The sequence below is a fragment of the Vespula vulgaris genome, chromosome 15, assembly GCF_905475345.1.
Source record: "Vespula vulgaris chromosome 15, iyVesVulg1.1, whole genome shotgun sequence".
In the NCBI taxonomy this organism is placed as follows: domain Eukaryota; kingdom Metazoa; phylum Arthropoda; class Insecta; order Hymenoptera; family Vespidae; genus Vespula; species Vespula vulgaris.
The window spans coordinates 1,100,001-1,124,996 of NC_066600.1; the positions used below are offsets into that span (position 1 = coordinate 1,100,001).

Genomic DNA, 24,996 nt, shown 5'->3' on the forward strand with positions numbered 1-24,996 from the left:
ACCGGTCTCTTTTTTTTCTTTTTTCAAGATAATCTTTTTTCAAGATAAACGAAAATCATTCTCCTCCTCTCGAGTCACGTGGTTTACCAATGCGTACTGTAGGAAATTGTTTTGGAAAGAAAAAAAAAAAAAAAATTAAAAAAAACAGAAATGAAAAGAAAAGACAGAAAAGAAAAGAAAAGAAAAGGAAAAAAACGAAGGATTAGGAGCTGAGTGTGATAAACCTTGGAACAAATTTTGGAAGAAGATACATGGAAAAGATTTAAGGGATCCTATAAGCGAGGAAAATGAGGAAAGGGTGCAAAAGTCACAGGAGTGGAAAGAAAAAGGAAGAGGAATAGCAAAGATCGATTTAATACATACATTTTTGCCTGACCAAGGATGCTCAGTGATATTAATTGTAGAAATCGATAGATCCGACAAGTCTAATCGATTCCTTTTCGATAATTTAAGATTACGATCAGAAATGCGGAGAGCCTCGTTTCCCGAACGTGGAATTATTCGGATTTTCTAACGCTTCGAAGTGTCGTCCCTTTGCGTCCCTTTTTCTTTTTTTCTTTTTCTTTTTTTTTTCGTTTGCTTGACAAAAAAAGGAAGAAAAAAGAGAGAGAAATATAATAAAAATATCGTTTGAGATCGATAAAGCGATACAAAATATGGACGATCAAAATTCAACGTCGGGAAACTCGATATATGTATATGTATATATCAGTCTAATACTTTTACTTTCACTAATCGAAATCTAACATAAATCTAAATACGCGTAAGTATTTATCTTTTATTTATTCATTATCGATACTTCGATCCAACGAAAAAAGTTATTTAGTCCTTCCACTCGAATAAAAACGCAAGCTCTCCGCAGAACAATAGTTTCAACATTTAACAATAGCCAACATTTATAGAATAAGAGATACCGATTGTTTTTTTTTTTTTTTTTTTTTTAATTTTTTTATATAATTAATTTCAGTGAATTCTTTTTTTCTTCATTCATCTTTTCTTTCTTTCTTTTTTTCTTTCTTTCTCTTTTTTTTTTTTTCTTTTTTTCACGACGGTCAAACGATCCTTCTTTTTTTTGCTCTCTCCTTTTTTGTATTTTGTTCATTTGTTTGTTTGTTTGTTTGTTTTGTTGTTGTCTCTTTTTCTTTGTATCTTTGTTTGTTCGTATTTTTTTTTTTGTTAATTATGTCGTTCGTATCTCGACAAGAACGAAAGAAATTAATATCACATAGAATTCTTTCTTTCTTTCTTTCTTTTTCTTTGTTTAACTTATATGTTCTTCTCGAATTATTCTCAAAATCGTTCTCCGTCACCGTACGCAGTGTTTCTCAAATGACGACGAATACGACGCGCTTTTTAATCGCTTATTCGTCGTGAATAATTGATCGAATTGACAATTTTTAATAAGAAAGCTTCGAGTTTCTTCTCGAATTTTTGGTTATTTGTTTATTTATTTATTTATGTATTTACTTTTTTTTATTGCTATCGTACGCACGAGGTTGCGAGTTTCGATTTCATTCTTCAAAGAAAAAAAAGGGAAACAATTCGAAATGATCCATCATCATACGCATATATATATATATATATATGTATGTATGTATATGTATGTATGTATATATGTATATATGTATGCGTACGTAAATATAATTTTCATTTACTTTACGTTATCTCTAATCTTACGATATCTCATCTAATTAATAAAAACTATAATTACGTATAAAAATAATACATTTCGTATATGAACCGATGATTATGAAAGTTATTCAAGTCATTCGATATATTAATTAAGATACATTTAATCTCATACGTACACGTTATCCTTAAAATATTTGTTAAATTAATTATATTCAAAAATAATATAGAGAAATAATCTTTTTCTAAATAAAATTCAAACTCGAATATCTTAAAAACGTAATATCTTAAAGTCTAATATCTAAAAATAGAAAAAAGTTATCAAAATATCTTAAAATAAAAAATATATGATCCTAGATAAAACACTTTCATAATCAATGACTCATAAATACATACATACATACATACATACATACATACATATATCCAACAAATCAGAATGATTATTTGTATAATAATTTGTCTTGTAAAAGATCAATCAATTATACAAAAATTTGTTGAATGATCACTAACAATATAACAAGAAGATCAATAAGGATATTCCTTGTTTGAAGTCTCTGATATATTCTTAATTAATTAATTAATCTAATTTTAAATTTGCATTATTATAATTTTTGCTCTTTCAACGTTTTCTTATTGAAAAGATAACGTAAAGTATTTGATTAAAAAATAAAATAAAGGTCATCTACAATGTAATGCAAATACATACATACATACACACACATCTAATGTGTGTGTGTGTGTATATATATATATACATATATATATAGAATTTTTCAATCAATTCGATCATTCGAAAATATAATTTCGAGATAAGACTCGACCCTCGATGCCTTCTAATTATTTTAATCATCCTGATTAAATTGTTTTATTTCGTTCGTTTGTTCGTTCGTTCGTTTGTTTGTTTCATTTCGCTTTTCTTTTTTCTTTTAAATCTCGTTACTCCATTTGTGTATATTCAAAGCTAATTGACAAAATCTGCAGACAGGTACTGACATATGTATATATATATATATATATAGGGTAGGCCAAAAATTTTTTAGATGATTTTAAAAATCAATTACACTCTTTTCCAAGATTTTTTAGGCTATTCTTTCTTTTCATTTTATTTCATTTAGATCTTAAAATTTACAAGCCTAATGACGAGTTTGAAAACACGAAAAGTAATCGATTTTTGTTATCATTTTGGAAACATTTTGGCCTATCCTGTGTATATATATACCACCGGACATGACATGACAAGTTTCAAAAGCGAGATCTTCGTTTAACGCACACGTTCCCATGTGTTTCGAAACGAGAAAAGAAAATAATTAAAATATATATTATTATTTCATAATAGTGTGTTAACCCTTTTGTAATATCACTTAATTTTGAAGTCACATATATATATATAATTAAAATTTATTTCATTTTAATTGAATTGCCACGAAATTAATTGTTATTTCGTATTACAAGGTTTTTGTTCTTATAGATTTTCTTCTTTTTTCTTTAAATACAACTTATACTGAATATAATTATAACAGGATGAGGTCCAAAGGTATCTTGGCGATTTAAAAAAAAAAAAAAATCAATTGTAACTTTTCTCGAGGCTTTTCTTTTTTATTTTTCTTGCAATTAAGCTTGATAGTTTTTTTTACAAGTTAAACTTGTAACATCGTAGTCTGATGAGATGGAAAAAAGAAATTAGCCTTAAGAGTCACGATGAAAGAGTGTGATTAATTTTTTAAATCACCTAGAAAATTTTCTTCCCTCTCCCTCTGTATCAGTACAAGTGATAACAGAATTTTTTATATTATATAGTATTTGCGTAGGGACGAACGAAAAAAAATTCCAATCAAAAAGGGTTAACGACGTATGAAGTATTCTTTTTTTCTTTTTGCGTGCGATGCCCCTGAGGTATTAGAAAACTAATATATATATATATATATATATATATATATATATATATATATATTACACCGATCGAAAGAACCTATTTTTCGCTCGCAATTTAAAAAAATTAATAAATAAATAAAAAAAAGTAGTGCGTACCAAAATGGTGCCCGCGTCATATTTAAACATTTTGTTCTCCTATCTTCATTTTTTTGCAATAATTAATTTGTTATCGTCATCATCATAGTTATCATCATCATCATCATCATCATCATCATCATCATCATAGTTATCATCATCATTATCATCTTCACCATTTCATCGTCATCATCGTCATCATCATCATGATCATCTTTATTATTATATTATTATTATTATTATTACTATTATTATTATTGTTATTATTATTATTAATATTAGTATTATTATTATTATCATTATTTTTCAATACATTCCTCTTTCATTTCTCCTTCCTTTTTTTCTTTTTCTTTTTTTTGAGAAACACTGATCCACGAACGCAATAATACTAGCGATCATTCTCGATTATCGAAGATGTTAAAATTTGATTAATTTTATAACATCGATTAAGAAATAACATATCTCAAGATTTTGATAGATATGTTTTACATTTTCCGAATTTATCAATTACGATATAATATTCATATTTTCAATTCGCGTTACACGAACTTACATTATTTTTTCCCTTTCGTTCATTCGTTTTAGAAAATATGAGTTTTTATTTTGTCGGATTGTTAGATAATGTTCTTAATCAATTTTTAAATCGTTTGCAAACGTACGAACGGTGTGGAGACGGTAAATAAGAATTTGCGAATATCATTCGAGTAATCGACGTTAGAACTAGCAGTAAAATTTTCTAAATGATTAATTAACAAATGTAAAAGAGAGAAAGAGAGAAAAAGAGAAAGAGAGAAATACATATAATAAACCGAATTTCGATTCTTCATTTGTATATATATATATATGCATGTATTATATATATAATATATATAATATATAATTATATTATGTATAGGACATATATGTGTAATTATAATAATAATCTCGTATGGTAATCTGAAACATATTCAATAAAATCAATTTTTCAATGAATATATATATATATATATATATATATATATATATATATATATATATATAAATTAGAGTCGATAAACGGTTATTGTTGTTTATTTATTTTACTTTAATGTCCTGTTTTTTTCTTCTTTTTTTTTGTCTTTTCCTTACTTCCAAACTTACTGCTAGATCAAACGAGAGATCATTTGTTCAGTAAGAACCGAAGATACGGGACACAAAATTGAAATCATTACTAAATCTTGTGTATATATATATACACATACATGGAACGCAAACAGGAATGATAAAACGGCGATTGACGATGACGATCTAGAAAAAAAAAAAGTAAAAAAAAGAAAAGAAAAGTAGCACTTAAAAAAACGAATGCGTATAATTTCAAAGAGAGCGTCATCCTCAAATGCCATTGTTTCGTGTGACCGTATTTCGGCTATTTATATATATACATATATATATACGTATATATATATATATACATATTTTTTTAATATCATTTAGCTTAGCAAATATCGTTCGAAGTTTACCTAAAATCCACGTGTGGCAACAGATAATCAAGTATTTTCTTTATTCATTTAATATCTTTTCCTTTCTTTTCTTTTCTTTTCTTTTATTTCTTTCTTTCTTTCTTTCTTCCTTAATTACTTTCATTGTTATGGCGGTTTAACTCTCGCACCCCGAAGTCTAAAATGGAAGGACGAAACTAGTCGATTTAACGCGATTTAACCAACGACTATTCTTTTTTCTTTTCCCAAGGTCAACCATCAAAAGATTTAGACTGTTTTAGGCAAAGAGAAAAAGAAAAAGGACATCGTTTATAAATATATATATGTGTGCATATATATATACACATACATACATATATATATATGTGTGTGTATGTGTGTATGAATAGGAAACATGATCCCATTAAATAAGATATTATAAATATATGAAATATACGACAAAAAAGAAAAAGATAGATAGATAGATATAGAGAGAGAGAGAGAGAGAGAGAGAGAGAGAGAGAGAGAGAGGGAGAGAGAGAGAGAGAGAGAGAGAGAGAAAAAAATATATATATAGTTTATGTATAATACATACTATGTACTACGCTGTACTATACTACTCTATACCGTACTATAGCGTACAGTGTTCTATGGAGCATTCTATATCGTATAATAATACTATACCATAGTAAGGTATAGTATATATAGTATATAGTATATGTATAAAGTATACTATATAATTACTATAAACTATAGTACAGTATAGTATAACATAGTATATAGTGTATATATATATATATAGTATATATATATATATAAGTGTATAATATTCTCTCTGTGTTCGTTTCGTAATAAAAATAATACTATATCGTGGGAATCGCAACGACAATATTAATAAAGACTTCGTGGAAGAGATTCGCCGCCATTTCGAGGTTTCGCTTAAACTAAATTCTAATAATGACATTTCTAACACGTCTTCTCTCTACGAAAAGGAGTAATTATATAAAAAAAAAAAAAGAAAAAAGAAAAGTCGTTCTAAACGATCGAGGAAGAAGGATTTCAATCGACTTGCAAGAGGAAGAAGGAAGAAGAGTCAGAAGAAGAAGAATACTTAGAAGAGTTAGAAGTAGTACTAGTAGAAGAAGAAGAAGAAGAAGAAGAAGAATAGTTAGAAGTAGAAGAAAAAAAAAACAATAGTTAGAAGAGTTAGAAGTAGAAGAAGAAGAAGAAGAAGAAAAAGAAAAGGATAGGAATAGCAGAGGAGAGTATAACTCAAAAATTAAAAAAGAAAATAAACAAAGTAATATGAAAAAAAAGAAAAATAAAAAGAAAAAAAAAAGAGAGAAACGAAAAGCATCGAATAGCTAATTCAAATTGAAAAGTTTCAATTTTAATTTTCTCTTTTTTTTTTCTTTTTCTTTTTTTTTTTTTTGTTTTTCTACGCGAACAATGATTCGCATTGCTATGGACCAACGCAAGCCATACGAATTTCCCATGAGAATGAAACGATCGTCACATATATTTTTTCGTTAATGAAGGAAAAGGAAAGAAAAGAAAAAAAGAGAAAGAAAAAATAAACGAAAAGAATTGAATGAGAATGGCAGGGACGAAGTAAAATCGATCGATGGATCAAGTAGAATCAAGAGATTTAAAGATTGCTAATAATATCTCTTAAAAGAAAAATTGACGTTATCAGAGATCAACAAGGATGATATTTTTGTGCGGTCTGATCGCGGGATTTGTTTTGGACTTCCACCTTTTTTTTCTTTTTTCTTCTTTTCTCGTTTTGTTTTTTTTTGTTTTTTTTTCTTTTGTTTTGAATTATCCTCATTATTATTATCATTATTAGCATTATAATAATATTATTATTATTATTACTATGACTATTATTATTATTATTATTATTATTATTATTATTATTATTATTATTTTATTATTAATAATATCAATATTATTTTTTTGTCAGGATAGTTATTATTGAGAGATAAAATGGATGTGAAAAAAAAAGGGAAAAAAAGAAAAGGAAAAAGAGAAAAAAGAAAAAAGAAACGAAGGAGATAGATAGCCGCCCCCATCGCAGTGGACTACATAACCGTAGTAGGTACTTTTCATAGCGTATGTATGTATGTATGTATGTATGTATTTATGTATGTATATTTTATGTAAACATATGAATGATCAGTGATGTTTAATTATTAGCGTCTGCGTAATAACATATCTGTGTAAATCTATATATATATACATATATAGGTATATACGTTTTTTTATATATATATCTTTATATATATATCTATATATAATATATGCCTGTCTATGAATATATATATATATATATATACATATATATAATATAATATAATATAATATAATATATATATATACATATACTTTGCGAATATGCATTCCGTGTTCGTCTGCGCGCGCGAAGGTCCTTCTTAACTCGATAAAAGACACTATTATAACGTTATATATATGTACATTATTAACATGCGTATAATTGAGGCTATTCTTGGAAGAAAAGAGAAAGAGAAAGAGAAAGAAAGAGAGAGAGAAAGAGATAGATAGATAGACAAACAGACAAACAGATAGATAGATAGATGGATAGATAGATAGATAGATAGATAAAGATAGAAACTCTTTTTTAAGGATCGTTTTAGGATAAGCTCGATTAAATCATAACGATGCAATATATAATACGATTTCTAATCTCTTGGCATAATCCTGATTTAAATTGAATAATATAAAGAGATAAAGATAGAGATAGAAGTAGAGATAGAGATAGAGATAGAGATAGAGATAGAGACAGAGATAGAGAGAAAGAAAGAGAGAGAGACAGAGAGATAGAGGCATAATAATATAACAATAATTATTATTAATTTTATCGTGGTTAGACGCTAGCGAACGATTTGCAAGGGTCTCTCTTTGGTAAGTCAATTTCTCCATTCAATTTTAGGGAAGCGGTACTACGACCTGTACGTAAGTCACAGGGAAGTATCCTTTGCGTCCATTTAAGCTACCTTCGTACCAATTCTCGTCGATCTTTTGAATCAGGGTGATGGTATCGTTTTCCTAAAAAAGATATATATTCATATGTATATATATATTTTTCTATTTGTTTATTTATGTATTCAACGATTGTTTCGTATTCAATATTATTTGATCGCTTTTGAAAAAATTGGTCTGTTTTTCATTTGCTTTTTTTAATAAAAAAGAGTTAAGATTTAATCCTTATAATTCACAAATGATGCATTTCAGGTATGGGTTAGAATGTGAGATATATTGACCTTGAATCCAAGTTCTCCTTCATTCTCAGGTTCAAAATCATAGAGAGCCGTGCAACATGGTTGTCTCGTCATTGGTGTCCTAGCCGGTGATTTGCTCGGTGATGGCAATGGCGAAGCTGAAAGAAATATAATAAAGTAATAACGATAAAACTTAATATTGTATATTGTGTGTATGTATGTATGTATATATATATACACACACACAAACGTAATATAATGAATTTTCTATTTTTTCTTTTTCTAGCCTAGATTATTAATCCTTTATATCTTTATGTGACTTTGAAATCACACATTCATATGGTATAGTGATTTAATATGATAAATAAATTAATAATATAATTAATGTACTATACTATAATTAGTGTACTAATATATTAATCAAGTATATTAAATTTACATTCATATATATATATATATATATATATATATATATGAAAAGAAAAATTGAGTTATAGAGGATTAATATGTTTCATAGCTATGCAATTTTAAATGACTGCTGCATATTATCATGATCACCTTTGTGTAAATTATAGCATTGGATAAAGGTGAAAATCCAAGAAAAAAGTTCTTGACTTATATATATATATATAAATAAGCAACATTAAGTGATAGATCAGGTACACAAGGTTTGAGAAAACGAGGAGACAGAAGAAAGATTAGACTAGAAAGTACTACATAAACTTTTGAGATGATCAACTCCGTTAAAACTCAACGAAAAGATTATACTACGATGAATATGGTGTGAGAACGTATAACGATATCACAATTAATGATTAACATGCTGATCACATATTTAAAAAAAAAAAAAAAAAAAAAAATTGTATTATTCGTGTTACTTTCCCCATTAATTAATGATTGATTAATTAGTGAATAAACAAATAACGATGATCGATGATGAGTTTAAATATAATTTAATTAACAATGGCAATTAAAAATTCTAAATGTAGGAGAAGATATGTACAAAACAAAAAATATATATATATCTCTATACATAGGTAATATATATATATATAAAAAATCATAATAACTGATTTTACTTTCAAACGATCGATCTATAATGTAAAATTGAACAAAGAAAGCAAACCCCATGCAAAATTTACCATTGGCAGATTGCGGCGGATTTCCGGCCGGGAATAGTTCGAGCTGCGAACGCTTCCCGTCTCCATGGACCGGAGAACCGGCTCGACTTGCTCCTACATCGTGTCAGAAGGACATACATTCAAGTATGCGACAAGTAATTTTAAGTTACACACCGAACGATCTATGTATGTTACGTGTTTGTCTGTGTGTCACATCATGTGTATTTAAATACAGCCTTAAATACAGTCTCGTGTGTTAAATCGTACGAACGTAGTTACGAGAGATTTCTTGAAAAAAGTTGAATTCTTTTTATGGGGTTCCTTTTCCTTTTATTTTTTTTTTCTGTTTCGTATCTCAAAAAAAAAAGAAATTCTTTTATAAAATTTTCGTTAGAAGATCATCGACTATATTGAAATGTATTTGGATATTAGTAAATGAAAGAGTATATGAAGATAGAGATAGAGATAGAGATAGAGATAGAGACAGATAGAGACAAATCACGTAAAACATTGTTGTGTGTGTATGTATTGTATGAATCGTATGAATTGTATGTTTGTATTGTATTCGTACGTATATATGTATGTATTACGTGCTCAGAATAAAACATTAGAAAAACGTTTTACGTTCGTCCTTGAGGTAAACGTAGTTGCATAGAATACACGCAGACACGTTGCATTATAAGAGGAATAGACAGAAAACAATTAAAAGACATTTAAATCGATCGATCACTCCGGAAATACGAATTTTTCTTTAATCATTATACGATCGTACTAGATTTTGTTTGTTTGTGAAATGGCTTTTACCGTGAAGGGAGAAGTTCCCACCGTTCATGGCATCCGAAGTTGTTAAACCTTCGACGTGTAGATCAGCAAATGTCTTAGGAACGAATTCCATTTTTGGTCTGATCGCTGCTTCTTCTTTCCTAGAAAAAAAAAAATTAAAAAAAAAATTATTAATATATATATATATATATATATATATATATATATATATATATATTAACGATAATAATAAAATAGTATCGGTTTCATTTTGCTTAAAAAAAAAATAAATAAAATTATTTGACGAATGTTGAACTCAAATGATAATTAATCTAATTGACGAGCGATAAATACTTTATACTTTCACTTTTGCGATTTATACTTTTCTAATTTTCTTTCGGAGAATTTTCAATCGTGTATAATTTGGAACTTGTGCCATTTTCATTTGTACGATTTTTCTATTCGTACTGTATTTTTACTCGAACGATTTATTATTTATCCTTCTACAATTTTCTAATTTATTAGAATTTTCTAATTTATTAGATAATTAATGATAGTTTTACGTACTTTTCCAAAAGTTTATCAGTTAGGATTCGCAAAATGTCGATGCATTGTTGATGATATTCTAAAAGTGCTTCGCTGAATGTCGCCAATTGAGCAACTTGTTCGACCTAAAAATAAAATAAAATTAGTGATTCTATCGAGTGTTAATTTTAGAATACGTACATAACCATCACTTACATCGTTCTCCAGTAAATTGAACATGCCCATTTGGGCAAGATGAAGACTCTCGGCAAACTTTTCTTCGGCCTGCCGAATCTCGTCGTCTGAAACGTGAGAACCTGTTCGCAAAAGGTTGCGCGGTAGGTCTATTAAAAAGTTGCACTACAGGGTTGCTCTTGGTACATACATACATATTACATAATATCAATCGTTACAACACAAACGTATATTCTTAATCCTACGAAAAGGGAGAATAATGTACACAAAGAAAAATAAATAAATAAATAAATAAACAAACAAACAAACGAATAAATAAAAACAATCAACAATAAAAAAAAGTGCACAAATGATAGAAAACGTGTGTGTGAAACACGCGAACGAAGACAATTATTACGGTGATGTAATTAAACGAAACGGTGCATTGCCGTAGACTCTAAAGAAATCTATATACGTATATACACATATCTGATGTAATTATTAAAGCGATAATAGCTGTATAATATGTACATAAATATATATATATATATGTACATATGTACATATGTTGTACCATCTTAAAATTATTATCACTCGCATCAGCTTTCTCTGGAGAGTTCGGCTAGCCAAATAAATACTTATCGATCTAGCGATTTTAACGAAATTATTATACATGTGAAAGATCGAAATCGACAAAAATTAATCTACTAAAAAAACAAATAAAAAAAAAAGAAGAAAGAAGAAAGAAAGAAAAAAGAAAAAAAAAACAATAAATAAAAGTGTACGTGGTGACAGAATTAGCCACGTACCGGCGTAGGGTGCAGTTTTTGCTGGACTTCCAAAATGTGGGCTTCCCGATCTCTTTCCCACAGCTATCGTTTGAAACGATCCCACAAAGTACGTATGTGTGTGTGTGTGTGTGTCAGAAAAAGAGAGAAAGAGAGAGAGAGAAAGAAATATGAAAAATTTGAAACAAATATAAGGCAAACGAAATTATATGTGACTCGTATGATTACTGATCTTGAAATTAATCAAATTAATCGAATTAGTCGCATGCCGCATTCGTTTGATATTTAATTAAAAATAATATAATATATAAGTAACATACATATGTATGAAACGTGACGAGTGTTTTGGATCTAACTTTGTTGATCGATTAGAATTTAATGTATCTACGTATCAAGGGATAGACATCCGTAGGGATCGATCTTTAAGGATATAGAAACAAAAAATAAAAATAAAAAATAAAAGAATTTCTAAGCTCCTAACGTCATTCGATAGATCGATCGATCGATCAATCAAGACTGTCCCTCTTGGTTCAAATCGTAAAAAATATTTTATACAGCATCCCGAGTCCCCGAGCTCGCGTAAATTCGAAATAATAACGATGATCGGAAAATATAAGCGATAGAATCGAAAAATTCATCGAATACCTTTAGCTTGACGTCTTCGCTTGCAGTCAAAGTCCAATCGCCTTCCTTGAAGTTTCTTCCGATGATGCTATAAAAAAAAACGAAAAAAAATAAATGAATGAATAAAATCAAATAAAAACGAAAGTTAAATCATCCTGTTAGGAGTATCGATATCTTTTTACATGTAACAATGATAGTATCAAAACACACCATAACTTCCTTGAGATCCTTGGTCTGCAGATGGTGCAAAGGTTCCAAAAAGTTTTGCTTTATGTTATCGTCCAAGGAATATTTCACGTCGGCCATCTGCTTCATCGCATCACCCATTTCAATAAGGGCCTGAGCTACGAGAACGACGTAAACAATAAAGAATATTATTTCTGTTGATATAATCATTCGATTTTAATTCGATTATTATTCAATTTTAAAACCAATTGTATTTATACTTAATCGTACATTCATATTTAAAATTCGCGCCTGTAAATATGCAATGCTTCATACTTAGTCGGTAATTGTACTTGCGAACGCCATCTATCAATAAGAAACTTTTTTATAACCCTTTGATATGCAACACATGTAATGAATACCACCATGGCCTACTATAAGGAGCACAAGTTCCTTAAGGTATGCAATTTGTTCGTATACTTCTATTGCCTGTTATAAAGGGATAACACAAGTTCCTTACAGTATGCAACTTATTTTTACACTGCTGTAACAAATAATCCTGTTATTGCCTATCATAAGGATATAAAAAAAAAAGTTTGACACAACTAGATGGCGTTGGAAAGCACAATTATCGATCAAGTATGGTGTGTTGCATATTTTAAAGCGCGATTCCTTCACATTCGAAAAATTCGATTTCTCTATTAATAGTTATCCGTGTTATAAAAATAAATTTAATTATTATTGGACGATATACTTGCACGTTTACAATTTTATTGGTTACGATAAAAATATGAGATAAACTCCGATTTTATTTATTCCTATTAAACGTATCCGTGACCTACCGAAAATACTATCCTCGCCTAGTTTTTTGCCATATGTAAGCATGCAATCGCCAAGAACACCTTCGGGTTGAGGATAGGTCGAGGCCTTTGCTTGGCCACTGAGTTTACTAATGCCCTTGACCGCCGCCATCTTCGCTCTTGCCGTTGGATTCGGCTGAAGGAATTCTTTCGTTTTCATTTGTAACTCTTCTACCAACTCGTTGGTCACGTCTGTTTTCTATAAATTCACAAAGAAATCCACGAATTAAATTATCATATATTCATAGTTAGTCTATTTTAAATCATCGATACACCTTTGAAAAGATAGATGCCGACGATATTTAACGAGACTTCAATGGTCGTTTGATTTGACAAAAGATGAAAAATAAAAAAGTATTTGTTTGCTTGCTTGTTTGACACGAATAACAAAAATATATAAATGGTACTTTGAAAAGTTTTAATAAAAATTGTATTGCGAATTTCACGGTCTCATCGTAACGCTCTTCGCGACTACCTATAATGATTGGCTTGATTCTGATATGACTTGCGAGAGTTAAAGTCTCTTCAACATACAAAAATATATACGCTCACCCTCTCCATATCAACGAAGTCGACGTCGAGCTTGGTCCCCTCGGCGCCGCCCATCTTCTCCGTCATATACTTAAAAAAGAAAGGGAAAAGAAAAGTTAGAAAGAAAAAGCAAAAAAGAAAAATTACGCACACGAGTCAAATAAATCCATTATGGATATTAATCATCAATTTATACATTATAATTAACTATACGTTAAACAACGATAATCAATGATTAACTATGTAAACTTGTTCGTGGTAATCTTGTTAACTCTTTGCATTCTATAGATGTCATAAATATTTTTTCTACAGCAACTCCATAAACGTCCCCCTAGGGACGATATACATAATATAAAGTACAATTAAACTCTTGTATTCCTACGGGATTATATATATATATATATATATATAAAGGTTAAAAAAGGTTACAAGAGTGTTTGTGTGTGTGTGTATATATGTATATATATATACGGCTTTCTTATCACCACAAGAAGGAAGAGAGAGGAGTTGCAGAAAAAATGATAAAATATTTATACAAATTATTAAACTCACCAAAGTGTGTTATAAAAAAAAAAAAAAGAAGGGGAAAGAATTGCGAAGGGTCAATTTAATAGTCTCGTAAACAGGGATCATCCACGATACAGCGATTGGATATATTCCTTTTGCTAAGAGCTTCGGGGGATATATTTCATCGAGGGTGAACGATGAACGAGAGAAATGGAAGAGGTCAAAAGGAGAGGAAAATATATCGGTGACAAGCATAATGGACGAGTCGGATCAATAACTTCTATAGTAAGTAGTCAGTCGGTTGATCTAACGTCGTGACGTGCTCTTGAAAATTTGCCAACGAAAAAGAAAAAAGAAGAAGAAAGGAGAAGTAAAAAAAAAAGAAAAGAAAAAGAAAGGAAAAGGAGAAGGAGAAGGAGAAGAAGAAGAAGAAGAAGAAGAAGAAGAAAGAAAAAAAAGGAAGAAAGTAAAAAAGAAAAAATGAATGAATGAAAAAGAGCGACGCGTCTCGTGCCAACGATTATCAAACATACGAGTTTGATTTTTTATTCTTTCAATTCTATTCAAAGAATCATATAACACTACATAGACACACACATACATACATACATACATACATATATATATATATATATACATACGAAATAATATTTATAAAGAAAAAATAATGTAAAGGAATAAATTATTGATAATATATAATACTATATATTAATACTATGTATATAATTAGTATTGCTACTGATACTAATAGATTAATGATAATAAAATAATATATATATATATACAAAGAAATAAAAGCAAACGTCAATAAAAACGCAACAGACAATTTCTTCCTTTCTTCATTACTTTGTATTTATATCGGATAAAAGTCGATATAGGGGTTGGAAATTAAGTTAGAAAGAGAGACATAAGTGTATATGCGTGTGTATATGTGTATGCGTACGTGTAGCTAAACGAAAATGGCTCTGTAATAAAAAGAGAAGGGAGAATGGATATATTGCCGGGAGGTTTCACGAGTGGTACAGGACAACGTCGACGATAACGAAGAAAACGACGAGGACGACCACAAGGATGAGGACGGATTGTTCGAACAATCCGTCCTCCCTCTCTCTCTTTCTCTCTCTCTCTCTCTCTCTTCTCTCTCGTACGTGTGACCGTGACCTATATCCATCGGTGACCTAGATCGTAAGAGAGAGCGGGAGAGAGAGAGAAGAGCCCTTGTACGATCCTTCACGTTTACGTTAAAGCATAGTGAACGTAACCATCGTGTAAACGCAACGTGAATTTGACCTATATATCTATTCGTTACGATGTATACTTAGATAGATCCTTTATGCGTGTGTGCAATTGTGTATACGTATATAGATATATATTTTATATATTGAATATCGGAGAGAGCCGAGAAAAAAAATTGGCGAGGATGAGGAAATTCGAAGAATGTGTTAGGTTAATGATTTTAAATGAATTAATTTGACCTATATATTCGTTCCAACGTCTCCACTTCGATTTCAATTTTATCTCCCTTTATATATATGTATATGTATATATATATATATATATATATATATGTATGTATGTATGTATGTATGTACGTATATGTGTAAGTATATATTATATTCTATATATGGAGTGGAATGAGAAAAAAATTGTAAAGGTGGGATTTTGAAAAAGTTAGGTCAGTGGTTTTTTAAAGACAGAGAGACAGAGAGAGAGAGAGAGAGAGAGAGAGAGAGAGAGAGAGAGAGAGAGAGAGAGAGAGAGAGAGAGAGAGAGAGAGAGAGAGAGAGAGAGAGAGAGAGAGAGAGAGAGAGAGATAAGAGATAAAAGATAGGATTTAAAAGAAGTTTGAAGAATTATTCGATTCGATCGACTTTGAAATATACTTCAAGATCAATAAAATATATATTTACTAAATATATTATTAATAATAATAGTAACAATACATATAAAAAATATATATATATAAAGGGTTGCAATAAAAGCTTTATTAGGTGATTTCAAAGATCAATCAATCTTTCACGTGACCTTTTACGTTCCTAATTAGGAATTATAATTTTTTTATCTATCCAATCTTATACTTTTACGATGTGAATAAGAAAGAAAAAGAAAAGGAAAAAAGAGAAGGAAAAAAATTAGGCTGAAATGTCACGGAGAAGGGTGATTGATTTTTACGATCACCTAAGAACTTTTGGCTCGTTCAGTATACAAAAAAAAAAAGAAGAAGAAGAAGAAGATAAAAGATACAAAGATAGAAAGATAAAGAGAGAAAAGGGAAGAGAAGGTCGAAGAGAAGATATACGATAGGTCGAATATATACTTCTTTCTAGTTCCTATCTATAGATTATATAAAATACAATTAGGGAACGGAAAGTGAAGCGTTACGTATGCACCTAACACGGATCGCCTAGCTTCGTTTTCTCTTCTCTACACACGTAGCTTCGTCCATTGGACTCTATCTACTCTTGGCCGTTCATTCATTAAGGTTCGCTGATGCAATTAAAGGACGAAGGTCGACAGCTTCGATCGCTTCTATTCGTTATTCGATTTTCAAATATATATGTGTATGTATGTATATGTCTATTTATCATTAAATTTCAAATGATTTAATTTCTATTGTAAAAATTACTTTTTCTTTTTCTTTTTTTTTCGAAATTAAAAAATTGTGACGACGAAGCTCTCATTCTAAAAATGTACAACTTTGTTTCTTCGTCATTCGTATCTTCTTAAACTCGAAATGTATATTGGATATCGTCGTGAAAATAAATTTTAAAGTTTGTTATTAAATTGAGAGTTTTTATAATAATCACTTTGTCATTATCCTTTTTATATATATTTTTTTTTCTTTCTTTCTATATCTGTATCGTCCTTAGTTGCAGATGGGTTAAGAAATTTTGATGACGACATTTGTATCTAAGAAGGTATAATTGTTACGTGAGAACGATCGCCATAACACCCTATTATCGTTTCGTCATTCGTAATTTTATTGCTAGTTGCGAACGCATCTCGTTTATTTTGTTTATCGGATATAAAAAAATAAGAAAAAGAATTGACATAAATTCAACATTTTCAAGATTATCAAACAATTCGATCTTCACGACTAATCTTTCAATTCATTCGAAACTAATCACATATGCACGTATAATTACTTAAACATGCTATAACATCGTTAGAGAGAGCTCCATCGTTCTAACTAATTATCAACAGAACGGAACGAAACTTTAAAAATTTAATTTAACTCGTAACAACTGACGTGTTTTATGGTACCTCTGAGAAATGTTAGGAGGGTAGATAATCAAAAAAGAAAAAGGGCAAAGAAAAAGAAAGATAATAAAAAAATGAAAAATCTCGTATTTCAGTTTAAATTATTTTAACGATTACGTTTTCGGCAATTGTAAAGGAAAAGGAAAGCAAAAAGAAAAAGAAAGAAAGAAAAAAAGAAGAAAAACAAATCGACATTAATACCTTTGAAAGCTTTAAACGCAAAAAATCATTACTTAATAAAAAATGTAACTCCGTTTGAATTAAAAAAATTATTATTATTCGTTTTTTTATTGTTAAATTTATTAAAAAGTAAAAGCTTTTAAAACGTGTTGCCCCCATAAAAAATGAGTTGCACTTTATGCGCTAAATGCCTGATTAAGGATAGACGATTTAACAAAAATTTTTCAAAAGAGAAAAGTTTTGGAAATGTTTAAAGAAAGTAATAAATTTTCAAGATATTTCCCCATTAATGGCTAGAAACGAGAGAGTATATATCGTTCGAGGCAGCTTGGTTACGCGACCGATTAAAATTTCAGCGATGCTCGCGCCTCGGTATCGACCAAAGTTCCTCGAAACGAGGACCACCGAGTAGGATGATGGCTCCTTTTAATTGTTATGAGCATGGACAATACATCCATTCATAGATACGTACATACGTACATATAAATCATTAATTATTAAAGGTATGATTCGTCAAAAATTAAGATAACTAAAAAAGAAAAATTAATTTATTGCGTAATTCATACAGCAATCATTTAATTTTACGAATTACGTAAAGTATTAATGATTAATAAATTATTTGTTTTCTTTCTTTTTTTCTTTTTTTTTTTTTAATTTTCTACTGCTTTCATGTAATTATTGACTATACACATGCATATGATTTAATTGGAAAGTAATATTTTTTTTTTTTTAATCGATTTGAATAAGTTTTAATATAATTGATAAATTAAGGAATAAGAAGAAAGTAAGAAAAAAGGGAAAATGATTAAAATTACCTGATTAGCTTTGTTGATTTGTTTCTTCAATCCAGCGAACGCCATGATGTCGGCTCGATCTCTTCTCTGTCGTATTTCAAAACGAAGAAACTATTCTGTAATCAGAAATGAGAAAAAAAAATTACACGGATATTAGATGAAATATTGTCAATGTCTTAAAATCAATTATTAATACTTCACCGTTAGATTAGAAAAATAATGAAAAGAAAAAAAAATCGGGAGGATGGAGAGGTAGAGATGAAAATTGATTTTTAAAAATCAATTACTCTTTTACGAAAGTTTTAATTAGCCTTGTAGATAGGGTTTATGATTTGAAAAGAAGAAAAAAAGATAGAAGAAGCTAAAATGTCTTGAAAAAGAATAAAATAGAGTAACTGATTTTTTGAAATTATCTAGAAACTTTTAACACAAACCTATTACATTATCAATGTTTTAAAATTTAATTCATTTTATTTTTTCTTCTTTTTTTTTTTTTAATATGAATATTAATAAATACCCATTGATTGGAGATATAATGGAACAAAAAAGCAGAGAGGAAGAGAGAGAAAGAGAGAGAGAGATATGAAATATCGAATGGCTGGCTAGAAGCCAGGAATTTTTTTTCTTTTTTTGGGACATAATTTTCATTATTATCGATCGACCACATTTTTACGTACGTATTCGATTTCTGATGTAATCCTTTAAACAATTTCTTTCTAACAATAAAAAAAATACATATAAATATTCTTATAGATAATATGTTGTTCGTATAATAAATTAAATAGTTATATATATATATATATATATATATAGTCAAGAAGATTAAATAAAAAAGAAACATGTACACCTTTGTATTTTAATCTCGATACCTCGACAACTTCGGTTCCCTAATAGACTCTAATGAGAGTAAGTGTTCTCTTAATGAGAAGAAACGTTTTACATCGAGTCTAGCGTATATCACTGTCTCTATTTATCTATTTACTCTATTTATCGATCTATCTCTTTTTCTCTTAGAAGATATACAAAGTTGTAACAACAATAACAATATTAAAATTATTTCATATACGATATGATGTATTCTATCTATCTATGTATCTATTTCTTTTCCTTAAAAAAAAAAAATAAATAAATTTCTGAAGATAGTGATAATAACAAAATTACTTGGAGAATATATTCTCACAATCACTTAAATATATATATATCATACATTTGTGTTTCACGCACACACACACACACACACACATATATATATAATATAAACTTTTTATAACAAAAATATATTTTGATTCGCAATAAATAAAAAATATTATCTGAAATATCAATACTTTTGTCATCAATTCTCATGTACCACAGATATTTAAAAAAGAAAGAAAGAGAGAGAGAGAGAGAGAGAAAAGGGAGTGATAAAAAGAAAAAGAAAAAGAAAACAGAGAGAAAGAGAGAGACAGAAAGTGTTACGAAATCGAGATAGTAGATCGCAGTAAATCAGATCGCTACTAAATACGACACATAAGAGTTGACAATCTATTAGAATTAAATGATACGAAAGTTAGTGAAAATTAGGCTAGTAAATTTCTCACCTCGGATTATCGTTGCGAATTAAATGATATACTCAAAGAATCCTCGTACTCTATATCGATTCTTTTTCGTTTTATCTCTTACGAGAAGAGAAAGAGACCGTGCGAACGAACGAACGAACGAACGAACGAACGAACGAACAAACGAACGAACGTACGAACGAACGAACTAACGAGAACGAGCGAGAAAAAGATAGAAAGAGAGAGAGAGAGAGAGAGAGATACAGAACGAGAAAGAAAGAGAGACAGAGAGAAAGATAAAAAGAGAAAGAAAAGAAAAAAGAATAGAATATATAACACAAGTCCGAGAGAAGTGACTAGAGATTCTCCGCGTGGGCTGATAACACCAGCAACATCACCACTACTACTACTACTACTATTTCTTCTTCTTCTTCTTCTTCTTCTTCTTCTTCTTCTTCTACTACTATCGAGGTACCATCGATGGAAACGGCAGGAGGCAGAAGCAGAAGAAGCAGCAGAAGCACCACCACTACCACTATCACTACCCACTACCCACTACCCACTACCACCACCACCAGCAGTATTACTACCACCACCACAACTACCACCACCACCACCAAAACCGCCAGGCACCAATAGCAGCACCAGCAATGGCACCACCAGCTAGCACCTAACCCTCTCTCTCTCTCTCTCTCTCTGTCTCTCTCTCTCTCTTATTCACTCTCTCACTATATCTATATCTATATCTATCTCTATCTCTATCTCTATATCTCTCTCGCCCGTTCTCGGTCTCACTCGCTCCCTCTTCTTCTTCTTCTAAGGGTAGTTTTCTACTCGACGATCGATACGTGGCTACGGCTCGATTCTCCCTACCACTTCTCTCTATAAACCAACCCCTTCGCGAGTTCTACCGGGCGTTCGTAAAATACAGCGTCGACGCGAACCCGCAGAACGAAAAGTCAACCCTCTCTCTCTCTCTCTCTCTCTCTCCTTCTTTCTTTCTTTGTTTCTTTTTTATTCTCTCTCTTTTTCTCTCTTTCTCTTTCTCACTCATACACACTTTATACAAACCGATTGGAGAAACACAGAAAAAAATACGAAGAATTATAAGCTTTGAATAATGGGGACGAGATAAATAATTGCGACAATGATCCTTTCGATAGAAATCGTCCTGTGCTACATAAACTTGGATTACCAATCAAAGATCGTCAAATATGTATGTATATATTGATTAGTTATGTGTACATAAATAAAAATTTACAAAGGCATTGGATAATCAAAACGAGATTCAAGATAAGTAATTAGACAATATCTTTTCTATTTGACGATAGAAACTTCAAATAAATAAATATATATATATATATATTAAAATATGAGGTGAACAAAGAGAAGAGAATATATATATATATATATATCTTCCCGTTGAGATGATCGATATGCGAATTATATGCCGAATGACATCGTTCTTGAAAAGAATAAAGAAAAGAATAACTCTCCCCTTGAAGATCCTTCACTTTTTTTTTCCTTTCCTTCAATCGAAATAAACGATGACTCGACTAATAAATAATCTATAGTTAATTAATTAAACCTCGATTACCATAAGAGACAAAGAGAAAGAGAGAGAGAGAGAGAGAGATTGATTATCAAAAAAAATTTACATTAAAAAGGACCCATATTATTTGGCACAATGAATGAACGTACGTACGTATAATATAAAATATGTATGAAAGAGTATAAATTAAATCATCCTTAACCATTCATAATTTTATTATATAATTTAATTTTTCTTTTCCTTTTTTTTCCTTGATATATATAATACATTTGAAATTAGTTATAAACGAGTAATATCATATCAACCGATAATACGATTGGCACGTAAGGATGAAAGTATTAAAAGTATATATCAAATATAAATATATCGTAATTTTATAAAATCTTTTTTCTTTTCCTTTTCTCGAATATATATTTAAAGTTAAGTGAAACGAATATTGTATACACACATACCTACATATATTATATATACACACACACACATATATATATATTTATATATTGCAATTGTAAAGAAATCGAGAATAGATGTTTCAAAAGTTCATATGAATTTTATTGGCAGTCTGTGAATATTGCGAGAGTCGACGGGTCACGACCCCAGTATATATGACGTTTGACACAATACAGTTTAATATACTGGAATATATCCTTGAGAATAAAAGAGAGAAAGAAAGAAAGAAAGAGAGAAGATGTGTTTCAAAGAGAGCGTTCTCAACAAGGAGTTCCTTAGAACGCCCACGCCTTAAAAAATCCTTCTCATTTTTTTTCCTCTTTCTCTAATTCTCTCATTCTACTTTATCTATTTGTCTTAAGAAAGAAAAAACCAAAGAGAGCGAATTCGTAAAAGCGACCTAGTGTCGTTCGCAAAGGGAAAATGAAAAAAGAAAGAAAATGCGAGAAAAATATGTAAAGAGATCATATACTTTTTTTTCTCTCTTTCGAAATCATATATTTTCTTTCTCCCTTTCTCTATCACTTTCAGTCGAAATATTTCGAATTTAAAAAAGAAAAAAAAAAGAAAGAAAAAGAAGAAAAAGAAGAAAACATTCGTTCGTTCGTCAACTCACCCACGTTTCGACGTTTAAACGACGATAGAGAAATTATCGTCCGATAAAATTTGTCGTCCTAAACGCCCCCGTAAATCCAAACTAACATATCCGTTCTCTTTCTCCGAGTATACCACCCATCCTCCTCCCTCATCCCCAACATCCTCCTTAAATAATAATCATCTTTCGAAAAATCTTTACGATTGTTTTTCTTTCAGTTTGATTCGTTTCTTCGTTTTTTTTTTCTTCTTCTTCGTTTTCTTTTCTTTTTTTTTTTGCCATCAAACAACCATTCGGAAAAAAAGAATTGTTAATTTTTAATTAGGTCATAATATTTCTAAGAACACGAAAAAAAAAAGAAACTACGATACTGATTAGAAAAGCTTCTCAAATAATCATAGTAATAATTATTATAATATTTCTAAAATTCTTTTGCAATTGCTTTCTTTTTCTTTTTTTTTATTTTTTACATACATTTATACATCGACTTACAATTTTTTATCGAAATTAAAAATTCTTCTACGTATTTGTAAAAGATTTCGTTATATCACGTTTTACAAATATATCGATTCGTAGATCGATTAAGAAACTTCGTTCAAATAATAACGTTTCTAAGAATCTTTTCAATTTCTTTATTTGTTTATTTTTTTTGTTGTCCTCTTTACTTTACCAATCGATCTTTCTATAAAATCGATTGATAATCCATAAATTTTATTAGACTAAAGTGAAGACGAATTAAACTTTGATCGAATCATCATGATATATAGAGATAAGCTTTCTAAATCAAAGCGATTATTGATATAGATAACTTTATCGAGATTTTATCGAGATAACTTAGAAAAATGTAATGATTCGAAAATTCTGATATACATAATTAAAAACACACAAGAGGAAAACAGATGAAAGAAAGAAGAATTGTAAAAATTTCATTAAAACCAAGTAATTCCATTTAAAGCTTGAACATACGATGTATACGAGAATATGAAGATCGTCTGGTTTCTAAATCGCATATCGGAGTGCGTGCCTTTACGATGAATATCTAATTATTTGTCATTCGGGCGTTATTAATCACTATAGAGAATGGGATACGTGCTCGCGTGAATCATTAATGCTTATAAAATCCAATAGGAGCTTGTAGTAGAGAAGAATTTTTTATTATTGCAAATAAAAAAAAAAGGAAAAAGGGGAAAAAAAAGAATCTTTTTCTCTAAGAAAACAATACGATTGAAAAAGTTCTAATTAATTCTACGTATAAATAAAATAGAAGGAAGACGCGTGTGTATATACATATATCCTATTTTACACTTACTATAGACCATTGGACCGGTATATTCTCTTTAAAGACGCAACGCTTAAATCGATTTCCCTCGTGAGAGACAAGTATCGTTCACATAGTTTCGATAATAAAAAAAAAAAAGTGGAAAATGAAATGACTGTGTGAACGAACGAATATGATCATTGTAATATATAGCGACGATTAGGATGATTCTGACGAAAGAGAGAGAAAGAGAGAGATAGAAATAAGACGAGTAAAAATTTTAAATCCCGAAGCAACGGTGCGGTACGAGTCGACCAATCAAATGCCGATGCGGTGCGTAGTCGATGACAAACATGGCGTCCTAGCGAGGACATTTGTTTTCAATTTGACGACAAATTAGACGACGAATACGAAGCATTGTAACGTCGCTCGTTCGTTAGCTACATTCGACATCGAATCATAGAGAAAGGAAAAGGAAAAAGAAAAGAAAAGAAGTAATTGATTTTGATATCATCGTCGTAAATCGGAAGGAAAAAAAAAGAAAAGAACGTTTTTCGTGTAACTACAATCACTCACATGTAATCCCTTTTATTCTCTCGTTTGTCCCTTTTCTCTCTTATTTCCTTCGTTATATGTATATTCAATCTTCGAATTATCGAACTTTAGGATTCTTGGCACAGCAATTGAACGTAACTATTTACTTCACTCACCGTAAATCGATTTACAAGCGGCAGCAATTGGAACAGGGCTAACCCCCTGCCGAGGATTTGACACAGACAACTACAGCTGTTCGTCGTACATGAGTTATCCGTTAGGAGCGCTGTAAGAGCGAATCACGTGACCCTCAATCAAACTATACGCGGCAAATTTCAAATTCCATTAATCGCGTAGGACGTAGTACTATACTATATCGCATGTGTGCGCCGCGCGTGTACGTGCGTGTATTTCTTCTCATTGAAATTAATCGAATAACGTTGTAACGTTACTTCGAGCA

At 29.9% G+C, this 24,996-nt stretch overlaps 1 protein-coding gene across 12 annotated transcripts in view; it reads right to left on the reverse strand.

Annotated features, from left to right (window-relative positions):
• Positions 1-24,804, reverse strand: part of LOC127069289 (endophilin-A) — a 25,369-nt gene extending 565 nt beyond the window's left edge. The window contains exons 1-13 of one of the 12 annotated variants that reach the window (XM_051006119.1): positions 24,713-24,804; positions 18,631-18,725; positions 13,889-13,957; positions 13,319-13,535; positions 12,522-12,655; positions 12,333-12,399; positions 11,709-11,771; positions 10,927-11,042; positions 10,768-10,871; positions 10,243-10,361; positions 9,460-9,552; positions 8,360-8,475; positions 1-8,144 (exon numbers count right to left, since the gene is read on the reverse strand). The exon at positions 1-8,144 is cut by the window's left edge and continues 565 nt beyond it. In XM_051006119.1, the coding sequence (XP_050862076.1) occupies positions 8,025-8,144; positions 8,360-8,475; positions 9,460-9,552; positions 10,243-10,361; positions 10,768-10,871; positions 10,927-11,042; positions 11,709-11,771; positions 12,333-12,399; positions 12,522-12,655; positions 13,319-13,535; positions 13,889-13,957; positions 18,631-18,675 (1,263 nt within the window). In that variant the 5' untranslated portion in view covers positions 18,676-18,725; positions 24,713-24,804 and the 3' untranslated portion in view covers positions 1-8,024. Of the gene's footprint in view, positions 8,145-8,359; positions 8,476-9,459; positions 9,553-10,242; positions 10,362-10,767; positions 10,872-10,926; positions 11,043-11,708; positions 11,772-12,332; positions 12,400-12,521; positions 12,656-13,318; positions 13,536-13,888; positions 13,958-18,630; positions 18,726-20,189; positions 20,701-24,578 lie in introns of those variants that run through there. The other 11 variants (XM_051006120.1, XM_051006124.1, XM_051006122.1 and 8 more) reach the window with 11 other exon arrangements.
• Between the last annotated feature and the right edge of the window lie 192 nt (positions 24,805-24,996).